At 37.2% G+C, this 24,906-nt stretch overlaps 2 protein-coding genes and 1 long non-coding RNA gene across 10 annotated transcripts in view; 1 reads left to right on the plus strand and 2 right to left on the minus strand.

Annotated features, from left to right (window-relative positions):
- The window catches only part of LOC110835663 (ATP-binding cassette sub-family G member 4), a 90,203-nt gene extending 87,683 nt beyond the window's left edge, over positions 1 to 2,520 (minus strand). The window contains exons 1-3 of one of the 3 annotated variants that reach the window (XM_087341568.1): positions 2,407 to 2,520; positions 2,183 to 2,239; positions 1,250 to 1,418 (exon numbers count right to left, since the gene is read on the minus strand). In XM_087341568.1, coding sequence (XP_087197694.1) covers positions 1,250 to 1,278 — 29 coding nt within the window. In that variant the 5' untranslated portion in view covers positions 1,279 to 1,418; positions 2,183 to 2,239; positions 2,407 to 2,520. Of the gene's footprint in view, positions 1 to 1,249; positions 1,419 to 1,674; positions 1,813 to 2,182; positions 2,240 to 2,406 lie in introns of those variants that run through there. The other 2 variants (XM_087341597.1, XM_087341577.1) reach the window with 2 other exon arrangements.
- A 136-nt stretch (positions 2,521 to 2,656) lies between these two features.
- LOC110838652 (uncharacterized) lies at positions 2,657 to 11,681 on the plus strand. Its single transcript, XR_002546188.2, has 2 exons — positions 2,657 to 8,046; positions 10,841 to 11,681. It is a non-coding gene; the product is annotated as an uncharacterized LOC110838652 (long non-coding RNA).
- LOC147874941 (ATP-binding cassette sub-family G member 4-like) overlaps positions 8,236 to 24,906 on the minus strand; it is a 41,068-nt gene continuing 24,397 nt past the window's right edge. For all 6 annotated transcript variants that reach the window (XM_087341508.1, XM_087341511.1, XM_087341522.1 and 3 more), the window contains 11 exons: positions 20,772 to 20,995; positions 20,331 to 20,448; positions 19,755 to 19,944; positions 18,742 to 18,887; positions 16,724 to 16,962; positions 15,427 to 15,582; positions 13,795 to 13,979; positions 13,362 to 13,530; positions 12,347 to 12,447; positions 12,060 to 12,215; positions 8,236 to 11,167 (listed from right to left, as the gene is read on the minus strand). In XM_087341508.1, coding sequence (XP_087197634.1) covers positions 10,823 to 11,167; positions 12,060 to 12,215; positions 12,347 to 12,447; positions 13,362 to 13,530; positions 13,795 to 13,979; positions 15,427 to 15,582; positions 16,724 to 16,962; positions 18,742 to 18,887; positions 19,755 to 19,944; positions 20,331 to 20,448; positions 20,772 to 20,995 — 2,029 coding nt within the window. In that variant the 3' untranslated portion in view covers positions 8,236 to 10,822. The remainder of the gene's footprint in view (positions 11,168 to 12,059; positions 12,216 to 12,346; positions 12,448 to 13,361; positions 13,531 to 13,794; positions 13,980 to 15,426; positions 15,583 to 16,723; positions 16,963 to 18,741; positions 18,888 to 19,754; positions 19,945 to 20,330; positions 20,449 to 20,771; positions 20,996 to 24,906) is intronic.

Genomic DNA, 24,906 nt, shown 5'->3' on the forward strand with positions numbered 1-24,906 from the left:
CCCTCATCGCCCTGATAACGGAGGCAGTATGACCTCTAAAATGTTAGTGGACATCTACCAGAATACACAGAACAATAACCCAGAAGACAGTAATCTTCAGACTCACCACTGTGAAAACCTCAAATCATACACAGAATTGTATGAATCACAATCTTATATAAGCATCATAGACTTTGATCACTTTTTCCGTGCCCCAGAAATATGAATGCCAAAATAGACATTCTGCTTGCTATACCTGCATCAGGAAACAAGACTGGCAAAATATGTAAACTACCACAAGAAACCATAACTAAAAATAAGAAAGATTGCAAAATATAGAGTAATGTTTCCAAAACATGTAAGACGACATAATAATCTTGTGTAGGCACTATATTATCAAATAACATCAATGAATTAATGCACAGCTGTATATTTACTACATTTTACATTAAGCCATAAGTGCAAAGATGTTTTATAAATGGGTATTCTACTTCGCACAGACCATGGTGTTTAAATGTATGAAATGTACAAGCATGAACCCCTTAACAGACAAGAGACTTCAACTTTCTCTTCCTTAGGACTGGTCATAATTTGGGATGTCAGAAGTTATACTAAAAGGTAAAATAAGATGGCATATATAGTTTAGAGCTTCTTTGTCTTTCCTACATGTAATATGTGTATACAAAGTTTCCTACTTCAAGCAATATGCCAAGACACACCGATTTCTGCACAGTTCAAGCCTAAAAATTAACGCTTGTAAGCTCACTATGATATAGAGACTCTTCACATACAGCATACAAACCAAAAACAAAACTGGTTGATTCAAGTCAACAGAAGTAGATTAATAATGCTATCAACCTGTAGCTTGTGGACAAGCCACAATAATTCTTTATATCCAAATATTTTGTGAATATTCTACAAGTACTTCACACAAGTAGATTTGAGGTTAGGTTAGTGATTCAAACAGGTTAAATTAATACAGTGCAAAGCCAGCTAAACACAAAGAAATTTATGCATATCATACCACCTCCTATGATTTGATATCTTCACATTAATAATTACGATGGGCATTAAAATCATACACATGAAACTAATACCGATTGAAATAATTGTCTTATTTAAAGGAAGTTGAACGAGATATGTTTTTGATGAATGAACAATTTCATGAACGTGAAAACAAGCATTGCTTAACTTCGGCCGTGATATGAATCATGTCGATATTCATTACGGCACGTATTTTAACATACTTAACGCAACAAATTTCCCCTACCTGTTATTATTGAAGATGAAGGAGTCCATTCTGGATACACAGCATACGTAACTAGAATGACTGGAAATCTCTGCACTGAACTCTCTCTTAAAAGTAGGGTTAGATAAGTAGGACTATGCGCAACCCACTTTTCTTGTGCATGCAGCGGACAGTTTCGAAGAAACCAAATCTACATATAAAAAGAAAAATGTAGATAACTTATTGCAAAACTGTACAAAGTCCACGAAAAACAAAAATAAGTCGCAAACATTTCTGCAAATCGAAGTAAAGAACTTGTTTCCAGTCACTTCCTTGTAGATGTCACCGCCCATGAACCGTTACTGCCAATACCAATAACATACACGATTTACAATGACAATTATCACCCTATTTGTATAACAACTGTGTAACATGAAATATATAACTAATCAAATTATATTAAGTACCTCTGAAATGTTGTTTCTGGTAGACTACATTCAATCTTCTTTGCGTTTTCTACGTAACTGCAAACGTTTTCCAGATGTCTATATACAATACCAATGCCGTGAACATATTTAATGGGGTTTTAATTTAGCGACTTGTTTCAATCTCAAAGCGTAGAATATTCTGCTAGCTAGAACTGCGTATTAGCGTCAACATCATAACAACATGTAATATTTGGTTTAATACAGCCCTGGATGCTAGTTGATTGACATGAAATCCTTATAACCACTAAATTCTGTCAGACATTGCAGTCAGCTACTCACAAATGCGGTTGACACGAAGCTGGACTGTATTCAGAGCTACGAAACGCAACATTTAAAGGCACATGGAGATAAGCCAATGACACAAGGTAACTAACTTTAAGGGGGCATGGCCTGCCTACCCCCAAACATGCAGGCCTTCAGCCAAAGCGATCTCAGTCCTGGGTTCAGCTCCATCCAACCAAAGGCCTTTTCACAAGGGATAAATTACCTGCGATCAACTTCCCATCACGAGCAACACGCCCAAATCTGAACACGTCAGGGCCTTCTGCAAAGAAAAAATCCTGTAAGCGTAAGAGTTTTAAGATACAGTAAATCAATTCCAGCAACGCGTTTCGTTCTCATGGGATGACGTCTTGTACTGGTGTAAGTTGGTTGGTTAGCCAATGATGGAGGATTGTGATAATTATCGACTGTATAAAACAACACACTTACAATAATGGAACAGCCGATGGCTCGTCACTGTTACAGAAATTCACGTGACAGTAACAGCCCAAACGCGTCCAGTATTCAGCTGCCACCGTTCGTGTTGCCAATTTTGGAGCAATACATTAGTTGCAAGGCGACAACTTGTGAACAGAAAACCTGTGTTACGAAATGCAATTATAATTAATATCTGTCAAGTGTTTTTAAAATGTTATTTGTGAAAACCCTGACTTAAATACAGCTTCGCACAACGGCGGCAAGGTGATGGCAATCGGTTGTTTCTGTAAAAGTTGTTATTTAATAAATTATCCTCCCGGGGCCTATACAAAAAATAAAGTAGCCATCACGAAATTTCATACAAGGCCGCAAAAGGACCTCACTTCCCTCCCAACACCTTTCCTCGCGGCACTACGTCAATACCACAGCATTGCTATTCTGCTAGTTCTGAACTTTCGCTCACATGTGCCCCTTGATGATGACTACTAAAATTCATTATCACTCCAATGGATAACTTTGAATTAAACACTTTTTGTCAGAGGAACTTCCTCTGTCTTTAAAATAAAGGTGAGTGCATGTAAACTTGGCTGAACCACACGAGATTTCACATGAAGATGACAGTCTTCTGGTATGTTGCGCTGTGCAGTCTGGTACGAATTGACCGACGTTTCAGAGGTGCTTGTTATCTCCATCATCAGGACAATTATCACAACGTTCCAGAAGTGAAACATCTACTTGGTTGAACCTCTCTCATATTACCAATTTCCATTAGGTAGAGGAAGTTATTTTTTCAGTGGCATCAAACTTTTTTGAAAACAGTTTCAATATCAAATCTGGTTTACATGAAAGAGGAGGATATAGAAAAAGGAATGTTCCTTGATTTGTGGCAGACTTTCTGTATTTGGTTGATGCTTCGTTAAAATGTGATTGATAATTACATTAAAACAATCTTCAGGACTTTATGCCAGTTTATGTGCTGAAAGATCTTTGTTGAGTGTATGAATTTAAAATTCCTAGCAAATTGAAGTCTCAATTGCATGTACGAACGTTTTTCTTCCCCCTTCATTTCTATGGAAATAGGAATTTTGGGTCAACTTTGTAGAACATTCTTAAAACAAAAAGATTGATTTTGTAAATTTCATTTGTACAATTCCTACATAGTTCTAAATATTGTGCCATAATGTGTGCTTTTACATTATTTTTTTTTCCTAAATAATAAAAATATAAATGAAAAATTTAAAATAATAGTTTTCCTTTTTTCCTCCAAATTATGATAGAGTATATATACGAGTAAATACTAACACAGACTATACAAACAGACCAGCAAAATGTTAATGATAATTTATGGGGCCAGTCACATCTCAGGTATATACTAAGCACCAGACCTTGACAACATATTGGGTGTTAGAGGTACAGCCGCACTCTCTTGACCTTGACACTCAATCAACATCAACATCTACATCCCAGTCACTTTTACCCCAGGGAAATGGCCCCCAGTAAGGTCCAATTCCAACATATAAAAAGCATAAAATATCATTTTAAAATATTTGTTGATTTTGACACAACAAATGCATATCTATCGTTTATTTACTGTTTAATTCTTTTTGTTACTAACATATAAGTAAAATGGTATTTGAAAGCTAACCTCCACATGCATTTGGTGGATTTATCCATGTTGCACAGTAAAATCAGTCATTTCTTTTTTGTCCTATCTTAATAACTAAAAATATAATTCTGGCAATCTTTTGAGTTACCTGTTTTATCTGAGTTGGAATTGTTGCATACCAAAATGTTTTGGCCTGGTATGGATTTTAAACTGGATTTAATTTTGGGTGCTGATAGCATAAAAATTCTTGCACATTATGTCCATACATATGTTAAAGTGTGCAGTAAGTTTACGTACAGTTGGTGAGGTCTAACAACTAGCATTCGTTTTGCAATACCAAAAACATGGAGTACACGTGTTTGAGTGACTCATATTGTAATTTGCATTAATAGAGTGCTACTCAGAAATAACAGGTAGTTTTGGTGATCTATGATGAAAAGTGGCTCTTATGGTTCAAAATTAGATGGAAACATCCAGAGTCATAACTGAGAAATCATTTTCAGTGTAAGCAAATGGAAGCAGGACATGAGATATTACAAAATCCCTAATGAACTGATATGGGCCCTAGTGGAGGACTTTATTGCTGCTAGGAATGTTAGCTTTAACATTAATGAAATAATGAACACAGCAGACAAATTTTAGCTCTGTAAGCAAAGAGCAATGGACAACCCAAAGCATTCACATAATGACAACTGAAGAAGAATATATTTTAGACTTGAAATGGCAACCGATAGAATGTCTGAAAAGTTTATAGTTAACCTAGAAATAAAATCTGGTAACAGCAACAGTGACACAGTCATTCAGCAAAGGGGAAATGAGTGGAATCAGCCCTCTGGACAACTGAAGACAGTTATAGGCCTGTTACACATCATCAAGGAAGAAGGCTTATCATATTGTAATATTTTATACTGTTGATGTTTGACAATTACAACAACAAAGCCTCTACATATTAACTACAATTTCTTGAAGTAATGCTTGAAACACATCTTCTTCAGGTGCTGACTGTCACTCAGATAGTCAATTTGCAACATTTTGTGGAATATGAAGATACAACAGCCTGTAAATGTTTTATAATTAGAAATCAATATGTAGGTTGTTATAAAGTTAAATCTCACATAAAACCAGAACTGGCAAGCTTCCATTCATTCTTTACACACAACTTACAGTAAAATGCTTTATTTGGAGTTCATCCGTGTCTAACACATTTAATGATACTGAACAATTTTTATTAAAATACCCTGACTGACTTGGCTGAATTGTATTGGCATTTTACTTATCACTCTAATACAACAAACATTTTTATGAGAAATTATGGAAATAAGTGCACTTGCCATAGGCATGATGTGTTTTAAAGTTCTAAAAGATTAGACTTTGTGTGTTCCAGTACTGCAGCTACTTGTAGGTATGTTGTAACATCTCATTATTAAAAATTTAACCATTATTGTCCTTGTGTTGCATTAACATACTGCAGTGTGTTAACTATGGATTGAAAGGTCAGACAGCTGGCAGACCTACATTATGGGAGTTTAAATTTCCTTTTCTCATATTACAAAGGAGAACATGTGAAAATTAAATTATTCATAAGTTATTATCTCAATATAAAAAAGCATCTTAATGAAAGTTGCATACTTCTCAAAGATCTGTCACCACATAAAATTTCATTACTCTACATTTCATAGTGCTTGTATTGTTTTAACCTCAAAAGTTAACATGATCACCACGTTGCTACTGTTTATAACGAGGGAGTAGCTCCAACAGCAAACACATTTTCACAAAATTAGTCCAGAGGACATAATCAAGTCTGTCGATTAAGGTATTCTTGTTATGTTTAGTTTCACGTATGGAAAATCACATCAAATTCAGTGTAAGACCGTGACAAATAATTTAAAATTTGTAACAAAATTAAATGAAAACTGACCTGAAAAGATGTCCAGCCCAAATTTAGGGCTGTCACATTCTAACCCATTATCAGACAGATTATTTCAAATGTTAAAAATATTCTTCAGAATTGATAGGATGTCAAATGATAAAACAAACTCACCTGAAAAGGTTAATGGTCACTGTAATGAAAAAATTCATTTGTTACAAAGCCATTGTCTGGCCAATATATCAATGCTTGCTTATTACTGGTATAACAATTTAATGCAACAGTAACAGTTGCCTGTAAATTAACTTACTACCTCTCTTGGTTATTGTGCATTCTTTGCATGACGTGTGTGAACTGAACACGTACAGAGCTGGTCTTGTTTGTCTGTCTGCTTGATTAAAATCAAGAACTAATGGATGGTTTTGGATGAAATTTGTCACATATGTAAAGATGTAAGTATTCAGAATGTCAAACTACAAAGGACAAATACAGAAACTGTGCACTCCAGTATGGACTGTATCTATTGAATCTTTATATATATATATATATGCACAGTCAGGTATTTGATTTATATTCAAACCATACATGAAGACAGTCACACAAACAACATTAGATATTGCAAATGTACAAAAAAATGACAAGTTTAATAAAGAATTGTCATCATATTCACATGTAATTAGAGCAGTCATAACTAAATGTCATATTCAGCCCTTTATTAAAACCATCTTGTCTAGTTTTCATCACTGAGATTCTGTGTGTTGAAAATTTTAGTTTGATTTTCATAAAATAATGTTGTTAAAGTGCAGGTTACAGTACATCATCACCAAATTCCAGGATGGTCTCTGATCCCATATATATGTTCTCTTTCATGGTTAGCTTTGATTTCATTTGCAAGTTAGTACAGTTTAGGTTAGCATGGGTTGCGTAACTTTGGTTTTTGATGATTAACTACATCATGCTGAAGGAATTCCATTGTCTTTTTTAAACACTGCAGATACCAACTTCAGGGTTAATGCAAGTATATTGTTTTTCCAAATATATGAACACCTTCAAGGCAAGACAAAGTAAATCCCCAAAAGCTGAAAACTTAAGGTTATCTAACTTCAGCTGAAGTTCTTAAGGTTAAGAATTAGGCTGGGTTCAATCACAAATGCTCCATTCTGGATAGCAGAGCACTGCCAGATCATTATAACCAGAGGAATATAAAAAAAATTCTTACTATATAAGAGCAGCAGCAGGTCATTGTTACAATATCTTAGTGTTGTAGTATAATTGTTAGGTGAATTTAATAATATTGAATTAATGCATGATCTGACTTCTAGGCCACAATTCATCATTGGTTGGTTTCATTTAAATGTCTTACAAATTAAAATGAATATTGACAAAAGAGATGAAGAATCCAGTATGATAAATGTCAAAATTTTATTATATTTGTGAAATATTTTATAATTCCTGAAAGATGAAAGTCTGTATGGATGTCATATTTCTGGAATGTGGTACCAGCATTAGACAGAAGAGGACATTCTGTACGTCTCCTTTCCAGGCATTTCTATGTCCCTCCATGTTTATATTCATGAAGCTAGTTTTAATAATAATAACAGCAACATATGTGTATATAATTATCAACCATTTGTAAATATTCCATTACAAACAAAATCTGAATTCTCTATGAATGCACAGTTATGTGAAAGCTTCTCTCCAAAGTCAAAATATGTTTCTGACCTTTATGTGTCATGGCATTCACAGAGATCAGCTGGCCGTGCATCACAGTAGCATATAGCAAGGTTTAGACACATTTCTATTTCTGTAGCAGTGAGTTATAATTTGTGAAGAACATACATAATATAGTTGTAAAAGTTTCCCATTGCCATAATTACTGTTGAGAGCAGCATGAAAACGAAACTCTGCAGATTCTGTTTATTTGATCAACTACCTTCAGAGTTCAGTTACAAATTGCTTTACCTTTCATGAGAATGGCAACTTGACATTCTTTCTAAATTCAATATGGCCACAAAATAGGTTATGCAGGGTTCTCAGATGTCAGAGCCAATTATCATCTCTGACTTCATATAGGACAGATGTAGTGTGCCAACTGTTAATTTTAGTGTGTGTGTGTGTGTGTTCAGGACCATTGTGCCACCCATTCCTTAGAATAAAAGGATGATATTAATATTAGTAGGTAAGCTTGACATATTAAAATATGTTTAATTGTAACCAAGAGGGAAAACAAACTCTTTTATAGGTTAGGTTTATTATCATATTTAATTAATGAAGACTGTTTAACTCCATTCATAAAAAAGGCAAATTGAACAAAATGGTAGTCAGATATGAAGAAAGGAACCTGGCATGAACTATCATGGCCAACAAATAAGTTTCTTAAATTCACTTTTATTTGTAAATATTTGTGTATTTAGAGCAGGATTCTCATGTATAATAAAACTGTGTCAAAATGGTACATTCCTTTATTTAAGTACAATGCTTGTATTAGCAAGATATCTCTTTACCTTCTCTAGCCACTTTGGGAACAGAGAGGTATCCTGGTCCCTAGTCTCTGCCCATATGAATGAAGCACAGTTACATGCCAAACCAGATTTCTTTGTAGCAGGGCTGTGGAGGTGATACTAAAACCTTCGACTCCAACTTCTTCATAAAAGTTCAATATGTATTATCAATAATGGTAAACCTACTAAAATCATAAATGGTACCATAATATATTTCATCACCACCACGTGAATCATCAGACTACTTTTTATACTTACAACCTATATTTAAATATAAGTCTAATGGTTATTGCAGAAATCGGTTGATTTGTAGACAGTTTGTATTCTTAAGGTAACAGAGCCAAAGTTACAAAGTATTATTCCCACACCGTGTGGCTCAATGCATCATTGAATCTCCCTAAGCATGAGGCTGCCGGCGGCTCACACAGTAGCGAAAGTGTTAAAATAGTATTTTCTTAAGATTTTATATCGTCAGAGTCGGTACATATTTACCGACTCAGACTCCACCTAAAATTGCTTCCGACTCCACAGCCATGCTTTGCAGCATATTCCCTATGTCCTGAACTTGGTGAAACCTCAGTCACTTATGTTTAGGGAAATGAATGGCAGTGATACCAGGGTACAGTTATGCTACCCGGGTTTCCCCCAGACTATTACATTCCAACCATCAATGTAAAAAATATGTAATACTTTTTGTAGTGACAGATATAGCAACCAATTATCTGTGACAAGAAGTAATATTTGTTGAAGTCATCTCCGTACTTAAGCATCACAAAATTAAATTCACACAGGGAGAGTGGAAGAGAAGCTCCTTGCATTTCTAACCTCTAATATATGGAGGTGAATAGGGAGAGTCATGTACCTGCTACATTACCTACAACAAAAGAGCCACTCACACATATTAAATAGGAAACAAGACCCAACATGGATGTGAAGTCTCTGAAAAAATCCCTATCCTTGCCACAAAATCGAGCTCCACAAGTTTTATGAGATTTAAGTTTTCCTCAGTATTGAGAATTCAAATTACGGTTCTCTGGATTGTGATACCAGTCTTGTTGATGGTACCAAAGTTATGGATGAGCACATTAGAAAAGGGTATAAGATAAAGGAATTCTGTTTTCCAAAATAATGGTAACTACTGCAGGACTCATTAATATTTTTGTATACAAAATGTGTTCCACAGCTTTGTAAACATGCTTTCAAACAACCATTTAATAGGCCAATGAAGTAAACATCGGATGTGCTAAGATACTGTTCTCAAATAAACACTCTGTCATCAACAGTTCAAAGTTCTTTGTGGTACTATTGTAACACATTTACTGCCAAAATCATGTGTTTTTTTGTTTTTATTTATTGCCCACACTGAAACCCCCTGATTTAGCACATCATTCCTTATAACATAAATACTACTGGGAAAATGGCATCACATATGTATAAAGTTGCATGAAGTTTTCATTTACATATCAACGCATTATAAAATGTCTGGTGGCTTTTCCTCCTGTCTGCTCCCTTATTTTTACAATGCACAGTTATACTTGTTCATCCAGTGCTGTCTACATAACAGATCACAGACATGTGCAGTTGTGTGTTGGCACTGTACAGTGTTCTCAGCTGATCTCTTGGCCTTCAGTTTTTTGTGGGTTTTTTATGAGTTCCATGAAAGTATAGTCACAGAATATCAAAGAATGGTGTAGTAGCAGAACACACAGCAGAAAATTCAGATGACGTGTGTAAAAGGGCAGGCACATCAAAGGTGAAGCCAAAGTGAATCTTTGATATTTATACAGATAATGTGAACTAAACTGTTTAGTATATTTTGGATTATCAAGAACAAAACACTAACATATTTGCAGAAGGGATTATTCTTTTATCTTCTGCAGTATGCCAGCTTTAACCAAAGGCAAAGGAATCATTTTTCAAACACGCTGGTAATCCATAAACTACACAGAGCTAGACAATCAATGAAGGCTGCTCACACCATAACCTCAAAGTCTACTAAAGGTGCAAACGTTTTTCTTCTTTCTCAAAAGAACATCAACAGGACAGCAAATATTTTTGTGCTCAGTGTGGAGTTCTACATCCTGAAGGCATGGGACCACATCCTCAAAGTTACTAAAACTAATATAAATTTATCATATCTCCTTTTCTGAAATTAGTAAAATATAATTTTCAGACACTGCAAAACCTCACCCAGGGGCTTTAAGTCCATGTATTTAATTAAGGCCTGCATTTATATGCCTAGCAGTAAATATGTTGACATTATTCTCCATAATGGTCACATTTCATTTGCATTATAAACAGACTTTACAATGCACAAAGATGTTACAATTGGCATATCACAATAAATTATCTACATTTTAATTCTTAACTGCACCTCACTTTCATAGCAACACAGGAGTTAAGAATTAAACTTAATTGAATTGTGCTTCATGATTGGCCACTGATTTGTCTTTTTCATTTCATCAAGCGTAGTTTCAAACGAAGTACAAAATAAGCAACACAACGGAGCAGGAGAAAGAAACCAGCGAGGGCAACCGCATCTATCCAGTACTCTGCTCTTGCCATGTCCATCTCCTCAAGGAACTTTGTTGGGTTCCTGAAGTGGCAGTATGCTTCTGAGCAGGACAGCTTCTCACGCCCATAACCATATATAGATATCATCGCTCCCTCAAAGCCATATCGAATGTAACTAACATATGTCACCCACTGCAGATAGCCAGGAATTGTGTTGAAGTTCACAAAGAAACCAGAAAACAGAAGAATTGGCACTGATGCTACTGGCCCAAAAAACACTCCATTCTGAAATGAAAATACTGCACTGTAAAATTATATTTTTACAGAACAGGCCAGGAGCGAATTTGTTCTCTGAAAACTATTTTTCCAGGAAAATTTAAATTCTGCAATTTGCTAAATAATTCATTAAAATATTTCTGAATAATGACAAGGAATAAACATACTTACCTGTAATCTGAATGGTTCCCTTTGTTAAGGTTTCATATAGTATGAATGCAAGTACGTTCAAGAGTTTCATAGGAGCAGTGCTATAGATTTATACTTGAAAGAAACATCACACTTTAACTAAATGATGTGAGTTTATGGTTGTAGTAACAACAAATCTGAGTTCTTAGGTTCCCATGGAACTAAAAATGTCAAAAGTGGTCTCCTGGATTATGACATTAAAAGTCTTTTAAGTGATCATCACACAGAAGTCCATGTTCAATAATAAACGAAAGTACATAATTAAAAAATTCTCATAAATCTCATGCTTCATGTATAGAATTTTGTTTTTCAAGATTATAAACAAGCCTGCATACTGTCTGATACTTCTTGTGCATCCCACCATTACTCTGACCATACAACCCTATAAAATATCTTATAGGCAAGTGTTCTAAAAGTTATTTTATGGTCATATTTACATAATTCTGATATTTCTGACCTTTTACAACCTGGAAAGAGTGAAATAATTCAGTTATGAGGACAGGATTCCACTTCCTCACAACATAGGGCGATGAAAACTGGCGGGGCTTTCGCAGAAGTCTCACATACTCCACACGTACAAAACTTTGACTTTCCCAGAGGTGAAAGAATAATTTACATTGCAACTTCTTAGATGTGAATCTGAGACCATTACCACAGCAGTCCTTAACCCTAGATCACCAACCCTGAACTGTGACCAGAAAATGATACATACCTCCACACTCATGGCTGCTCCTATGAGGAGACCAAGGCTTTGAGCGACAAGAGATGTGAGAATGCACATGGTAAGTAGCATCATGAACCGCATCACCTCAGGTGGTTGTGATGTCATGAAGTAAACAATCATTACGTAGATGATTGAAAACACAATCTGTAATCAATCACCACAGTTGAGGCTGACAGAACAGCATGAAATAAGAAAACTCTAGCATGAAGCGTATCTGACAAAAGCAATGCTTTGGAAGTCAAAGGCAACTCCATCATTTTGTGACTGATTCTTACCTGAAAAGGAAGGTCTGCCATTGTTTTTGCAACGTAGAAAGACTTCAGGGAGTACCAGTAGTTTAAATGTTCTCTCACAAACACGGCCATTTCTACTGGAACTTTACACAAAACAAAATAACAAACATCAGTCGTTTCATCTGTAGGAAACACTTGCAAATGATACATTATAACATCTACATAGTAAACTTCTCCAAAGCAGCTGATGTCTTCTGAACATTACATGGTAAATAGAAACAAAATAACCATCGCAGAATTATGTGTTATTTTATCTAGTCCACTTGATATAAAACATCACTTAGTTATGCTCTTATGCTTCATATGAAATCAAAGAAATTGGGTGTTATCAGACTACTGATTTCTGTATTGATCTTTATTAATGAGAAGCTGAAATGAGCTCTTTTTAGTTTCAAATCACTACACAGCAGCAGTGTATTCCACGTACTAGGTATTTACAGACAACAAATCATTGAGAGGTATCTAAGCGGAAGTAATGGGAGGCCGGAAAAATTGCATAATTAGGATATCAATAATTTGTTGTCCACACCAAACATTATAAGAGTGGTCCTATGAAGGAGATGAATGCAACACATATAGAAAGATGAGTAACAGTGCATACAAAAGGTAGGCAATTTAATTGGCTAGGCAACTATTAACTTCTCACGAAGGTTTATGCTCTGTGGAGTTAGTTAGGCATAAGTTCCTTTCCTTGAAGTTATTATCTGTGTTGGGAGAACCTAAAGCAAACCATGAAAGACCATGGTTATGACATCTAGCACTAGCCAGGATTTCAACCAAGTATGTAGCTCCCAGATGCCATACACTCACATTCCCTCTGTTTTGAATATTCTGTCTTCCCGCATCAGTCCAGAGACCAATTATTCTGACTGATGTTTCTTGTAGTAGTGTTCCTTCAAGCAAACTGTGGAATAGTGTTTCAAGCAGGTCACAACCACTTTACCTTCACATTTTGTCATTCAGGGCTCTAACAACAATGAAAACAAAAATCACTTACATGTGAGAATGGTTGGCATCATGGCAGTGAACATTAGAAAAAGTACGGTGAAGAAAATGCACCCAGAATTGCTCATTACTTTAGAGGCTTCATTGCCAATGCCAAAGTAAATCATCCCTATGAGCAGGCCGACCACTACGTGAGAGAAAAACCTCATCTGTGTCAATGTCTGAAAAAGAAAGAAAGAAATGTAAAGTCTCAACATTATTAGAAATTATTTACCTGATTTCACACTTCAGAGAGATATGTACATCTGAAAAGATATTAACTTGAGTATGATCATAGTGGACAGTACTGTTCATTTGAGCAGCATGAAGGATCTAGAATTACAGACATAACTGATCTGGTTCCCAAGTTCTAAACTGGAATGCACATTTAAACAGGACGTAGAACTATAAAACGTTAACATCACTGGGCTACAGATATTGCTCACCTGATCCCTCATGGTGGATAAGAATGTTCGTTTGAGTAGGATGTAGAACTGTAGAAAACTGGAAGTTGGGAACCCTGTATTTTGTTTGCAATGCTTGAGATTCTCATCTGAGTCCAAAAGAGACGTGGTACAGGTCACTCCTGGAACTGACACTGTGCCTCCAGTCATGCCATTTGAAAGTATCCCTGCAAATATATAAAACACCAATACCTGAATGGAAAGTATGTGGAACTCAAACAATTCCATCACAGAAGCCTGTCTCGATTCTGGCAGCACTAAGATGATCGTTGATTCAGTTGCCTTCAAAATACTACACTTCAGACTCTACACACTCTGCTAGTACTTGTATAACTTCACAAAAATAAGACATTTATGTTACTTTGACATCTGCAAGAATGCATACCTCGAATGAGTTAGTGTTAACCTTTGAACAAACACGGCATGCACAATGTGTGCAATATAGAACAAACGTGGTGTCTACATAAGTAGAAGCGATGTAGTATCTCTAATCTAGGTTGTGACAACATACATATCGAAATTATCGATTACAGTTATAAATGACAAATCAGTCATTACATTCCTAGAAAGCAGACATAACCTGTTATATTTGTGAAGTATTTTCAATTTTTTTTAAGTTGCACTGCTTTTAAAACTTTTATAAAAATAAACATTAGAGGTCAGTGTTGTAACTGCTAAATCACAATCGTTATCTGACACACAGCGCTTATACAGAATGGAAATGAAAGAATGCTGAATACCTAAAATTTTTGTGTTGTCATTAATGACTGTAATAGAGGAATAGACATTCAATCTGTTGTCAAATGTCAAGTGGCTGCAGAGAATAATGAGCATTCATTTATTTGTACATGAACAAATGCAAACAGTAAATCAACTGAAAATTCAAATGTAAAGACAATTTATTGAAGGTGACTAGTCACAAGATCTACTAAGGGGTGGTTCTAAAGCAAGAAAAATATTCCAGGTTAACTTTAAGAATCCTCAGTTTGTATTTCAGCTTATATTAAATGACTGAACTAGCAGACAAACTGACACATTACTGTCGCCACTCGTACATGGCTGGTCACTTCCCTTTGCACCTTTCAGTCGTATCAGAAATAAAATGTTAGTTGGCAACTATCTAAAAAATTATGTTTTCAGTTTAATGATGATCACTGACAATACCAATGTATTGCCAGTGGGATGCAGCTGAATCAGAATAGCATTACTGACTAAGCCACATTACCAAAAGTAATTTTTTGCAGTTATGGGGAATGGTCATACTCACTTTGTAAAAAATAATTAAATAACTATGTGCACATTGGCACTGCACCTACATGACTGGAGAGAGCAATCGAAAACACCCACTATATCAAGAATAGGGAAACGGCACTCTCATTACAACCATAAATACTCCTATATTTAACAACGATATATTAACCACGCATAAAAACCATATGTAAAAACAGACTTGTCGTTACTGGTCATAAATTCTTACGTCTGATTCTTGCTGTACTAAGAAAAACAGTAACACAAAAGAGAGAGGGGCAAAGCAGTAATAGGCTAACATGTATAAGTTTCAGTTTCGATTGACTCTGTTAGAACTGATGCAGCTAGTATAACGCTTCCACTTACTGTCAGTGTTGTCCTTGACGATATCATTAGCTATGCACGTTTCTGTCACATTAGATGCAGACTGCTGTTGATTTAGATTGTTGCACTTTCCACTGTTCACAGCCATCACCAGCTTAGGAATGCACTCACCATGCTCGCCACAAGCCACTTCCATCACTGGAAACCGGAAGCAATTGGTATGACATGATCTGTAGCGTCAAGTCAAACTACCTCAAATGCAAACAGCACAAGCAGCTGCTCCTCAGGCACAGTTTTCCAATTAAGCATCAAATATGGTGGTAGTTTCATGCCATCTTATAACACCATCGTCATAACAGCCTTGGATCTCCCAACTATAAAGCAGGAGTCAACCACGACGTTCACATCTTTTGATAGATCCTCTTTGACACTAGTCCTTCTTTTCTTGACATTATCTGCCACTTTTCTAACCTTAACTGGTGATGTACAGTCCGGGAGAAAGCAGCAGAAACAATATCTAATTTTCTTCATCTTTCTTTGTGTCTACTGATATTTCCTTTGCTTCCTCAGGCCTTTCAGCACAGCTTGTATGGGGGAAATTTAGTCTGGCAGAGGCCTGGGAGACTGCACATTACTGGTTACATGACCACGATCTTACAGAATTACCACAAAATTATAGCTATGATCATACTTCTGACAGCTCGTCTACTGAGCTTAAAACATGTTTCTGTCTCTCATTTGTTATGCCATGATACGATGTTAGCATACACTCATATTCATGATCGTTGTTACAAATTCATATTTATTTATTTCTGCAGCATAATAGTAAGTGGCAATTTCACCCTAAATTCATTACCTTTATTACAGAGGAGGGCAAAATTAATGCCTGTAAGCCGGACTGCCAGCCAGACCATCACTCAGAGGTTAACAATGATTTAGCAGTAAACTACTGTGACACACACAGCCAGTTCAGTCATGATCCATGGCTATTAATTGCTTAAAGAAGAAACTAAAAAACGTTTTGCATTATAAAAATATATGTATCACCTGGTCTGAGCTCTACATTATTGTGAATATAATACATCTAACATGCATATTCCCCCAATATTTAAATGAATCACACTTTACTGTTCAGATTCATGGTAAATGTAATCATACATCTGTTTAACTGTAATTGTACATTTGTGAACAAGTATTAATTTGTTCAAACTGTGAAGCTGACAGTCACATGTCCCTTCCATATACATAAACTATATCACAGGACTGTTATGAATTCTGAACTAAAATTACGACAGGAGAACAATTCTGAAGGAACATTACTCCTCAATCGGATACATACCGTAGTCTGCTGGATTGTGGTAGCTCGGACATTCAAATCCCATCGAGGAAAGAAAGGGCACTAGCCCCTGAACACTGCCCTGGTAGATACATTGTCCTTCAGCTAGAGTCAACAAGTGGTCAAACATCTCAAAAAGCCTGGCACTCGGCTGGTGAATGGTACAGATGATTGTGCGGCCACCTCGAGCCAGGGACTTCAACAGGGAGAGGCACTGGAAACATGACGAGCTGTCCAAACCACTGCAACAGCGATCAATTATTACTTATGTTAGAACTGCAGTTTACAAGGTGAGGAAAATGATGATGCCATTTTGGGTTCTGGCATCGTGTAGACTGTATGCCAAAACCCAGAAGAATATCATCATTCCTCACATTAACATGCTGTGTATATGTCACAGTGAATATCATTATTTTGTAGTTGAGCATGACCACGGATCTTTCTTTCTGTGCATTATGTTGTTTGGGCCTGACCTGTTGCTCTGATACATCATGCCTAATCAGTGCTGACTTCATATCAGTACAAGAAGATTAAATGACAAATACTCAACTGCTTACAGCAGTGGTCGCCAACCTTTTTCTGCCTATGGGTACATTTGAGAGTTTATGAGATCGTGGCAGGCATCAACCAATTAACAAAGCCAAATTTTCTTTTCTCTGGATAAATAAGATATGGACACCAAATAATAAGCAAAGTAACACGACGTTTAATGATACAAGAAACCACACAATCAAAAATATGTAGTTTTATAAGTACAATAATTATTACTCAAGTGGGAAGTTGCATTTCATTGGCCAGTTTTTCAAATTTGGGAGTGTAGGATGTTGTTGCTGCTCGCAAACAATCGTCAAGATGGACATCAGTAAGTCGAGATCTGTGCTTTGATTTTATAATGTTCATGGTTGAACAGCCTTCATTATTCAGTATAACCCCTTTCCGTAACAACGCGGGCGCCCAAAAAAAGCCTTGGCGGGCACCGCGTTGGGGACTACTGGTTTACAGTAATGATTTCTTTTGATGAAATCTGCAACCTAAACAAATTCATATTTCCTTCTGATTCCCAAAATGAATGATACATCTTTGGCTACTGAATAGTTGAACCCATCAAGGATAAAGTTGGGATTATATTGTTTAACTCTAAATATGTCAACAACCCCACATGTCAAAGAAACATAAGACCATGTTTTGCTGAATGTTGGTGCTTCGGGCAAAACAATTTTGCACATAAAAGATTTGAGGCATTTAAATTTAAAATCAGGCTGGTTCACACTATCACTACTCTATTCCCCAAGATGGTGGCCAGCCTGAATCAACACATTCATGAGAAGGATACTTTTTGCTCTTGTGTTCTTTCTCTATCCACTGTAAGTGCTGCATACTGGTATGAAACGCTACAGTTAATTTATTTCTCTGTTGATATTAGTAGCTGATGGCACTACAGAAAGCCAGCAGAATCATTAGCATTAAAAAGATACTTAATTACACACTCCTTTTACTCTCTCAATGAATTTCTGTTGTTTACAAATAAGTGATAATTTATCTTCTGTATGTAATGGGTAGATTTATTTGTAACATTTCATTGCTTTAGGTGAACCTTTTGTTGTATTATGTGAGATTTATTTATATAACAGTATGAATTGTATGTTATAATATGTATTGTATTATTATTATGAATTTGTCCACATCCTATTGTCATCTGACTATCTTATGGATCTACGGAATGTAATAAAAATGTATGTATGTAATCTAAAGTGTAACAAATGTAAAATTTTTCATTAAATTACTCGTAACAACAGACATAAAAAAATGTAAGTATACATGCGTTCTACCCAAATCAAAGGTAAAGAATGTGCATTTGAGTGGAAACTCACAGAAGGATGAAGGAATGTGGGCATCAGAAGGTCTGTTCAGAACTTCTTGTTATTTCAGGTTTTCAGATTTAATCTCTTCTGAATAAATCACTGTATCTTACCCCCATTTCAAGAGTTGTAAGACCTTTGACATGTCGCATTAAGTCTCACCTTGTTGGTTCATCAAAGAACATTACTGGTGGATTATTCACAAGCTCTAAGGCAATAGAAAGGCGCTTCCGCTGTCCCCCAGAGAGGTTTGTAGTTCGAGTGTCGCAACATTCCACAAGTCCAAGTGTCTCCATTATTTCTTCAACCTGGGCAAATACAGTAAAAGTGCACTATCATGACCACTGATGAGACAAGAATTGCAATAACAACCGTATGGTACAAAAATACTAATATACCGAACGAAACACAGGACAATAAAAAATTGTATCGCGAGTCTCTTCTTAACACAATTTGTACACTTATACTGTTATTCCATTATGCACTAACCAACTGTGTACTAATAATCACAGATAATGGTAAAGCGCTATCCCATCAATCTGACTCGGTGATATTTCTGATATTCGTCTTTCTGGCAATTTAATTTATCCATGGTTCGAAGGCCAAGAAGTGTGCCATTCAACCCCTTGAGCCCGTCTTGGAAGTAAATGGACAAAAAGGTAGATAAATTAGCTGGAATCAGCCACATGGACCTTTCATCATGGTTACAGATCAGACTCCCTTTGTGCATTCTTTGCAGAGTTTAAACAAACTGATATTGGGCTGATCGTGTCAGTCCGTCCACTTGTTTCAGCTTGAGACCTGCTAGACAGATTCTGATAGAATCTAGTGCCACTGGAGGCTACCTCAAATTCATACTTTTTAAGTTCCTACAATCAGTAATACCAACATGGCAGACATATAAATTTGCAAGGTTTGGGCGACAATAGCACCACTTAATATAGGATCCTGAAATGATGTACGCTGATTAAAAAAATTATACTGTAGTTAACACATAATTATTCATGTGACTTTCTTTCACGCAGAGGAAATTAAGTTATCAACGAACAACTTTCGGTGCCTGCTACAGATGTGCGCGGGGTTCGTTGTAGGAAGGTCGGCAGAAGATATACTAAACATAATTTATTCCTCAATTCAGTAAGATATTCATACACAGTCCATAGAGCTTTACTTACGACAATACGTTTGGCATTGCTTGAAGTCTGTTTGCCCAGTTTTAGATTAGCAGAGACCGTCATAGCTTCAAGGACAGTAAGATGAGGCATCAGTTGATCGTCCTGCATAATGTAACACGACATCTTCCTGAAGTGCCGCAGCTTGCGCTCCTTCCCATTTATAAGCAGAGTTCCATTAAGATGTGACGTTCTAGAGAACAGAAAGTAACAGTGTTACAAACTTTTGCTATCTCTTACACACTGACACAGTTTGACAGCTAATAACTACGTAACACCCGGCTACTCAAACAATGGATATCATCTACGTATTCAAAAGAGCTGCCTCTTGGTACAAAACCTACGTTTCATCACCGTCCACACAAAAGCCAAATCCTGAGCCTGTACATTACAAGCTCGTGTTCTCATGACCAACCCAAAATCAAATTCTATATTATCCTCCCACGTATACATGGGTACCAAATTAAATGTTCTGTATATTTTTTTTGTTTCATCCGTATGTGGCACACAGTGAATGTAATTGTAATTTTATGTCAGTTTTTAGATTTTTGGAATGAACGCACGAAGAACGTTACCCACTTGTAGCCAGCAAGGATGTTCATGAGGGTACTCTTCCCAGCTCCTGATGGTCCCATGATTGCAGTCAGTTCACTTGACCGGAACTTCCCACTAATGTTTTTAAGGATAGTTTTGTACCCTGAAACACAAAGAGACGTGTTGTCATTGGCTAGCATGAACATTATAAGAAGCAAAGACGCCTCTGCCCAAAGCTCGCAGTGAGATCAGTAGTCAAGTTTACATTGTGGCTGCCTTTATTTCTGGATATAAATTCTTGTTCTTATTACATAGAAGGGTGAGTTAGCCACAGAGTTAGTTAGAAAGCTGGTTGTTTTCTTAGTTACTAGATGATTATTTACATATCTAACTACTTATTCAGCCAATTACTAAGACAATTAGTTATTTAGTTGGTAAGTCTTCATAAAGTGTTACTAAGTAATGCATCACACTTTCCAATCTTACCTCGTCTTCTTCCTTCAGATACAGAGTAGGCGAGATTTGCAAACTGAATGTCCACGGGAAGCCGCTTTGGAAGGTGGCTCAATTCAATGGGTTTCTTATGATTGGTGGCAGCACTGCCACTGGAGAAACCCATGGAAGGCAGCGTGCAGCTCTTGTTAGGGACCTTCTTGACCAGCTGGCTCCCACTGCTGACTGCACTCAATGGAGTCACAAGATTTGGACTGCTGCAAATTGGTGTAACACAAAGAGTGGATGAAGTTTCTTTTACACAAGCATGAGGAACCTGGTCCAGGCAAGACATTAAATGCCGATTCTGATGACAAGGAAAGATTATTATCCACACTGCTGTTGAGATAATTCTCAATAGGAAAATTTAATCTACTGTTCAGTATTGAATTCTGGGGTCCGCAGTGGCCGCGCGGTCTGAGGCGCGGGCCTAGTGCCGCTTGGTCGTTGGGACCATGGGTTCGAATTCCACTCAAGCCATGGATGTTTGTCTGCGTTTTTCTGTGTTGTGCTGTCCTGTGTACAGGTAGAGGCTTATCGACGGGCCGATCCCTCGTCCAAGGAGTCCTATCGAATGTCTATATTTCAGGCCAACTGAAAAGTTGGGGACCCGTAAAGGGTACCGGAAAATGTACAAACATTGTTAAACCGTAAAAAGAAGAAGTATTGAATTCTGAAAACTTTTATACAAACACTGTACGTTACAATCTGTTTAATTTCTGGTGCTGTAATTTCATGCTTCTAACAAATATAAATACATTTCAGACCAATCAACTATGGGATAAAAAGATGCTTAATATATAAATTATTTTAGATTCACAGAAATGGTATTGTGCAAACACATAAGAAAACAGTAAAGAATACAGTAGGCTCTGATTAATTGGGCCATCGGTAGCATAAATATTTTTCTCTGATCTACACCATTTGTTCCAGAATTCATTTAAAGTATTTTTTTTAACTTTTTTAACTCTTTATATGGAACTTCGCATAATTGAGGCAGCCACTTAATTGGGCCAAAGTTTTCTAGCCCCGATGTGTCCGAATTAACCGGAATCCACTGTATATGGTCAAAATGTACAATTTATGAGAGATATGAAATTTCAAGCCTGGATTGCATCCCAGTCCATTTGTGCATAGTCTGGGCTGACTGGTAGGTTCTGAAAGGATATCGGCATGTGGTGACGACCAGGACATACAATCAGATGTAACGTAGGATGAAGTCTTTGACAAACACTATATCAAGGCGTCAGGTTGCATTACATGTGAAAGGAGCGGCGGTTTCAGGAGTCCAGTCCATCAAGTATGAGTTTCTTTTGGCTTAATCACACAGAAGCAAATTCCTAGCAGTGATCAGCCAAGAATTCAAGTCCACACGCTTCGCGGTGAGATCTCCTGCTATCAATTAGGGAAATCCTGTGCAGAACTGGTTTTTGTTGAAATACGTAAAGCAAGAGTGAAGAAACGTATTTAACTTCTGCTAAAGGCAAAGCGATCCTAGTTTACTTTTGAGACGAACACAGACTTGAAAGAAAAAGTCAATAGATTGTTATTCATAGGAAGTGGGCTGAAGTAGTTGAAAATGTAGCACATCATAATACGAGGTGCGATCGGAAAGTTTCCAGACTGCGCCTATAAAAACCCGTATACTTATCTCAGGTATCAAATTCATCCATCACCCTCGAAGTAGTTCCCCTGGGAGTGAACACAACGATCCCAGCGCCGCTCCCAAGCCTGGAAGCATCCCTGGAAATCTTTCTTTGTCAGCCTGTCAAGCACCATCTGCGATTCTGCCTGAATCTCTTCTATCGTCTCAAATCTCCTTCCCTTTAGCTGAATTTTCATCTTTGGGAAGAGGAAGAAGTCACACGGCGAATAAGGAGGGTGCGGGATGACGGCCATGGTGTTTGAGGCCAAAAACTGCCGAACTTTGAGGGCGGTGTGCTGGCGCGTTGTCATGATGCGTCGCATGTGGAGTTCTTCCTTTAGAATCAGCTGACAGGTCCCATAGCCTATCCCAACAATGTCGCACAAGTCGTTGATGGTACGACGTCGATCTTCGTGAATGGCCTGCCGAATCTTCGTAACATTTTCGGGCGTTGTGCTCGAAGATGGTCGTCCAGAACGCTCGTCATCATCGACAGAGGTTCGGCCATTTTTAAAACGTGAATGCCACACAAACGTTTGTGCACGACCCATTGCGGACTTCCCAAATGCTTGCTTTAGCATTTCATAGGTTTCCGTAGCCGTTTTGGCGAGTCTTTGGCAAAATTTGATTTGTTCATGAAAATCTGCCATTCCGAAATCGCAGGAGGGTCGGTGTAATGCACTACCAAAACGCCAGTAACTAAGAAACAAATGCTAATTCGATGATACCGGCTGGCACACTGATTCACTATGAATGTAGGCCGCACCCCCTAGCGGCAGAAGCTCGTACTACATCCGGTTCGCCCTCTATTTACACAGTCTTTAAACTTTCCGATCGCACCTCGTACATACAGGTGTACACAAATTATCTTTACAGTTCTGTAAAAAGCCTTTATGAAAAGACGTAGACACACTGTTTGAGCGTCGTCTGTTCTGAACATTACACTCATTAAACATAGGCACTATTTGTCACACGTACGTGTCCAAACGATATTCAAGCTGCATGTAAGATGCAATAGCAGCTGCAATTCTGTCCTTCAGATCGTGACTGCCTACACGCACTACTTGCATCTTGCAAGCATACAGACACAAACGTTTTCGTAACACCCGATGCACTGTCGAATGAGGTGGACATTTGCAACTCACATATCGATATCCTTGATGGTGGCGTCTTCTGTTACGCTGTTCTGAAACGTCTTTGGACCTGAGAGTTTCTCTCACAGATTACGATCGATCTATGTCTTTTCATAAGGGTTTCATTCACGAGCAAATTTTTGAAGACAATTTAACCCTGTATTTACTATAAGTACAGAACACCTGCTGGATGGAAGCAACAGGGAGAACTCCATTGGTTTCTAGTTTTCTAGTGTTTCGTCTAATTTTTGTATTTTTAGTATTCAGGATTTACATGGAATTCAACGAACAAGTTCGATCACTGGCATCTCACCCTCAAATATCATACTGCTCAATAGTGGGTACAATTTTAGTAAGAGATAATGTTTTTAGAACACCATTCAGCATGTCAAGTCGAGTCGAATCTTCGCATTTCACAAACGTATCAAAACACGTGAATGTGTATGTTATGTCCTTCGGAACACAACGTCGGTATTTTAATTACACATAGCCATGTCTTTTCGTAACACACACTGCACACCTGCAGCCATCTGGAAATAGCTTTCGGAATATAACATGGAGACTGCGTGAAATTTTTAAAAAAACAGATTTTTCATCGTAAACTTCTCATAAACGAGTCTAGTACCAAGGACATGCAACATGTCAGCGGAATGTTGTAAACATTTTTTACCTTCCGTCCGTCCGCAAATTTAATTACTGTATCAATTAATTTAATAGAATTATTAAATATTGTCGCGTATACAAAAACGGCACACAATAAAAACTAAAGCCAAAGACAAGGAATGCATGCACAATTTTGGCGTGAAACACCTTCACGGAACATCGGGAATGAGGTAGGATGGTAACATTGTTCTTAGGGAGATTAGTTGTGAGGACGGTGTGCAACGCGTTCTTATACTTGAAAAGAAAGTTGGTTATCAACAGAAGTCTCTCGTGCGATCATATGTCGGTGGAAAGGTCTGTCCCTAGTGTATTTTTATAGATATGTTAGAGAAAATCATTTGTACCTTGAGCTGGCATTGTTTATAAAGATCACTCAACCGTTCTCCATTCGTTGACACCATTGTTTCTTCGAAAGTTACCCACTATTTGACCATTTTCGGTCTTTCCAACTTTTCTGTCAAGATCACCAGCAGTGATTAACAGTCTCTCATCTGTGCCAAACATGGTTTCCTACAACTCATCCTTAACCCTTTGAAGCCGAAGTCAATGTGAGAGAGAGAGAGAGAGAGAAGAGAAAGTGGACTAGTAGCTATTAACAGTTCTGTTTTAACGGGAGGGGGCATAAATTTTGTTTTGCGGCAAGGAAGGTCCCCAGGCAGTGCCCTCTCGTCCTTCTGGCAGAAGCAGG

This window comes from Zootermopsis nevadensis, unplaced genomic scaffold (assembly GCF_977971745.1).
Source record: "Zootermopsis nevadensis isolate Lab colony 2312 unplaced genomic scaffold, Znev_1.0 Znev_ptg000003l, whole genome shotgun sequence".
Lineage (NCBI taxonomy): Eukaryota > Metazoa > Arthropoda > Insecta > Blattodea > Termopsidae > Zootermopsis > Zootermopsis nevadensis.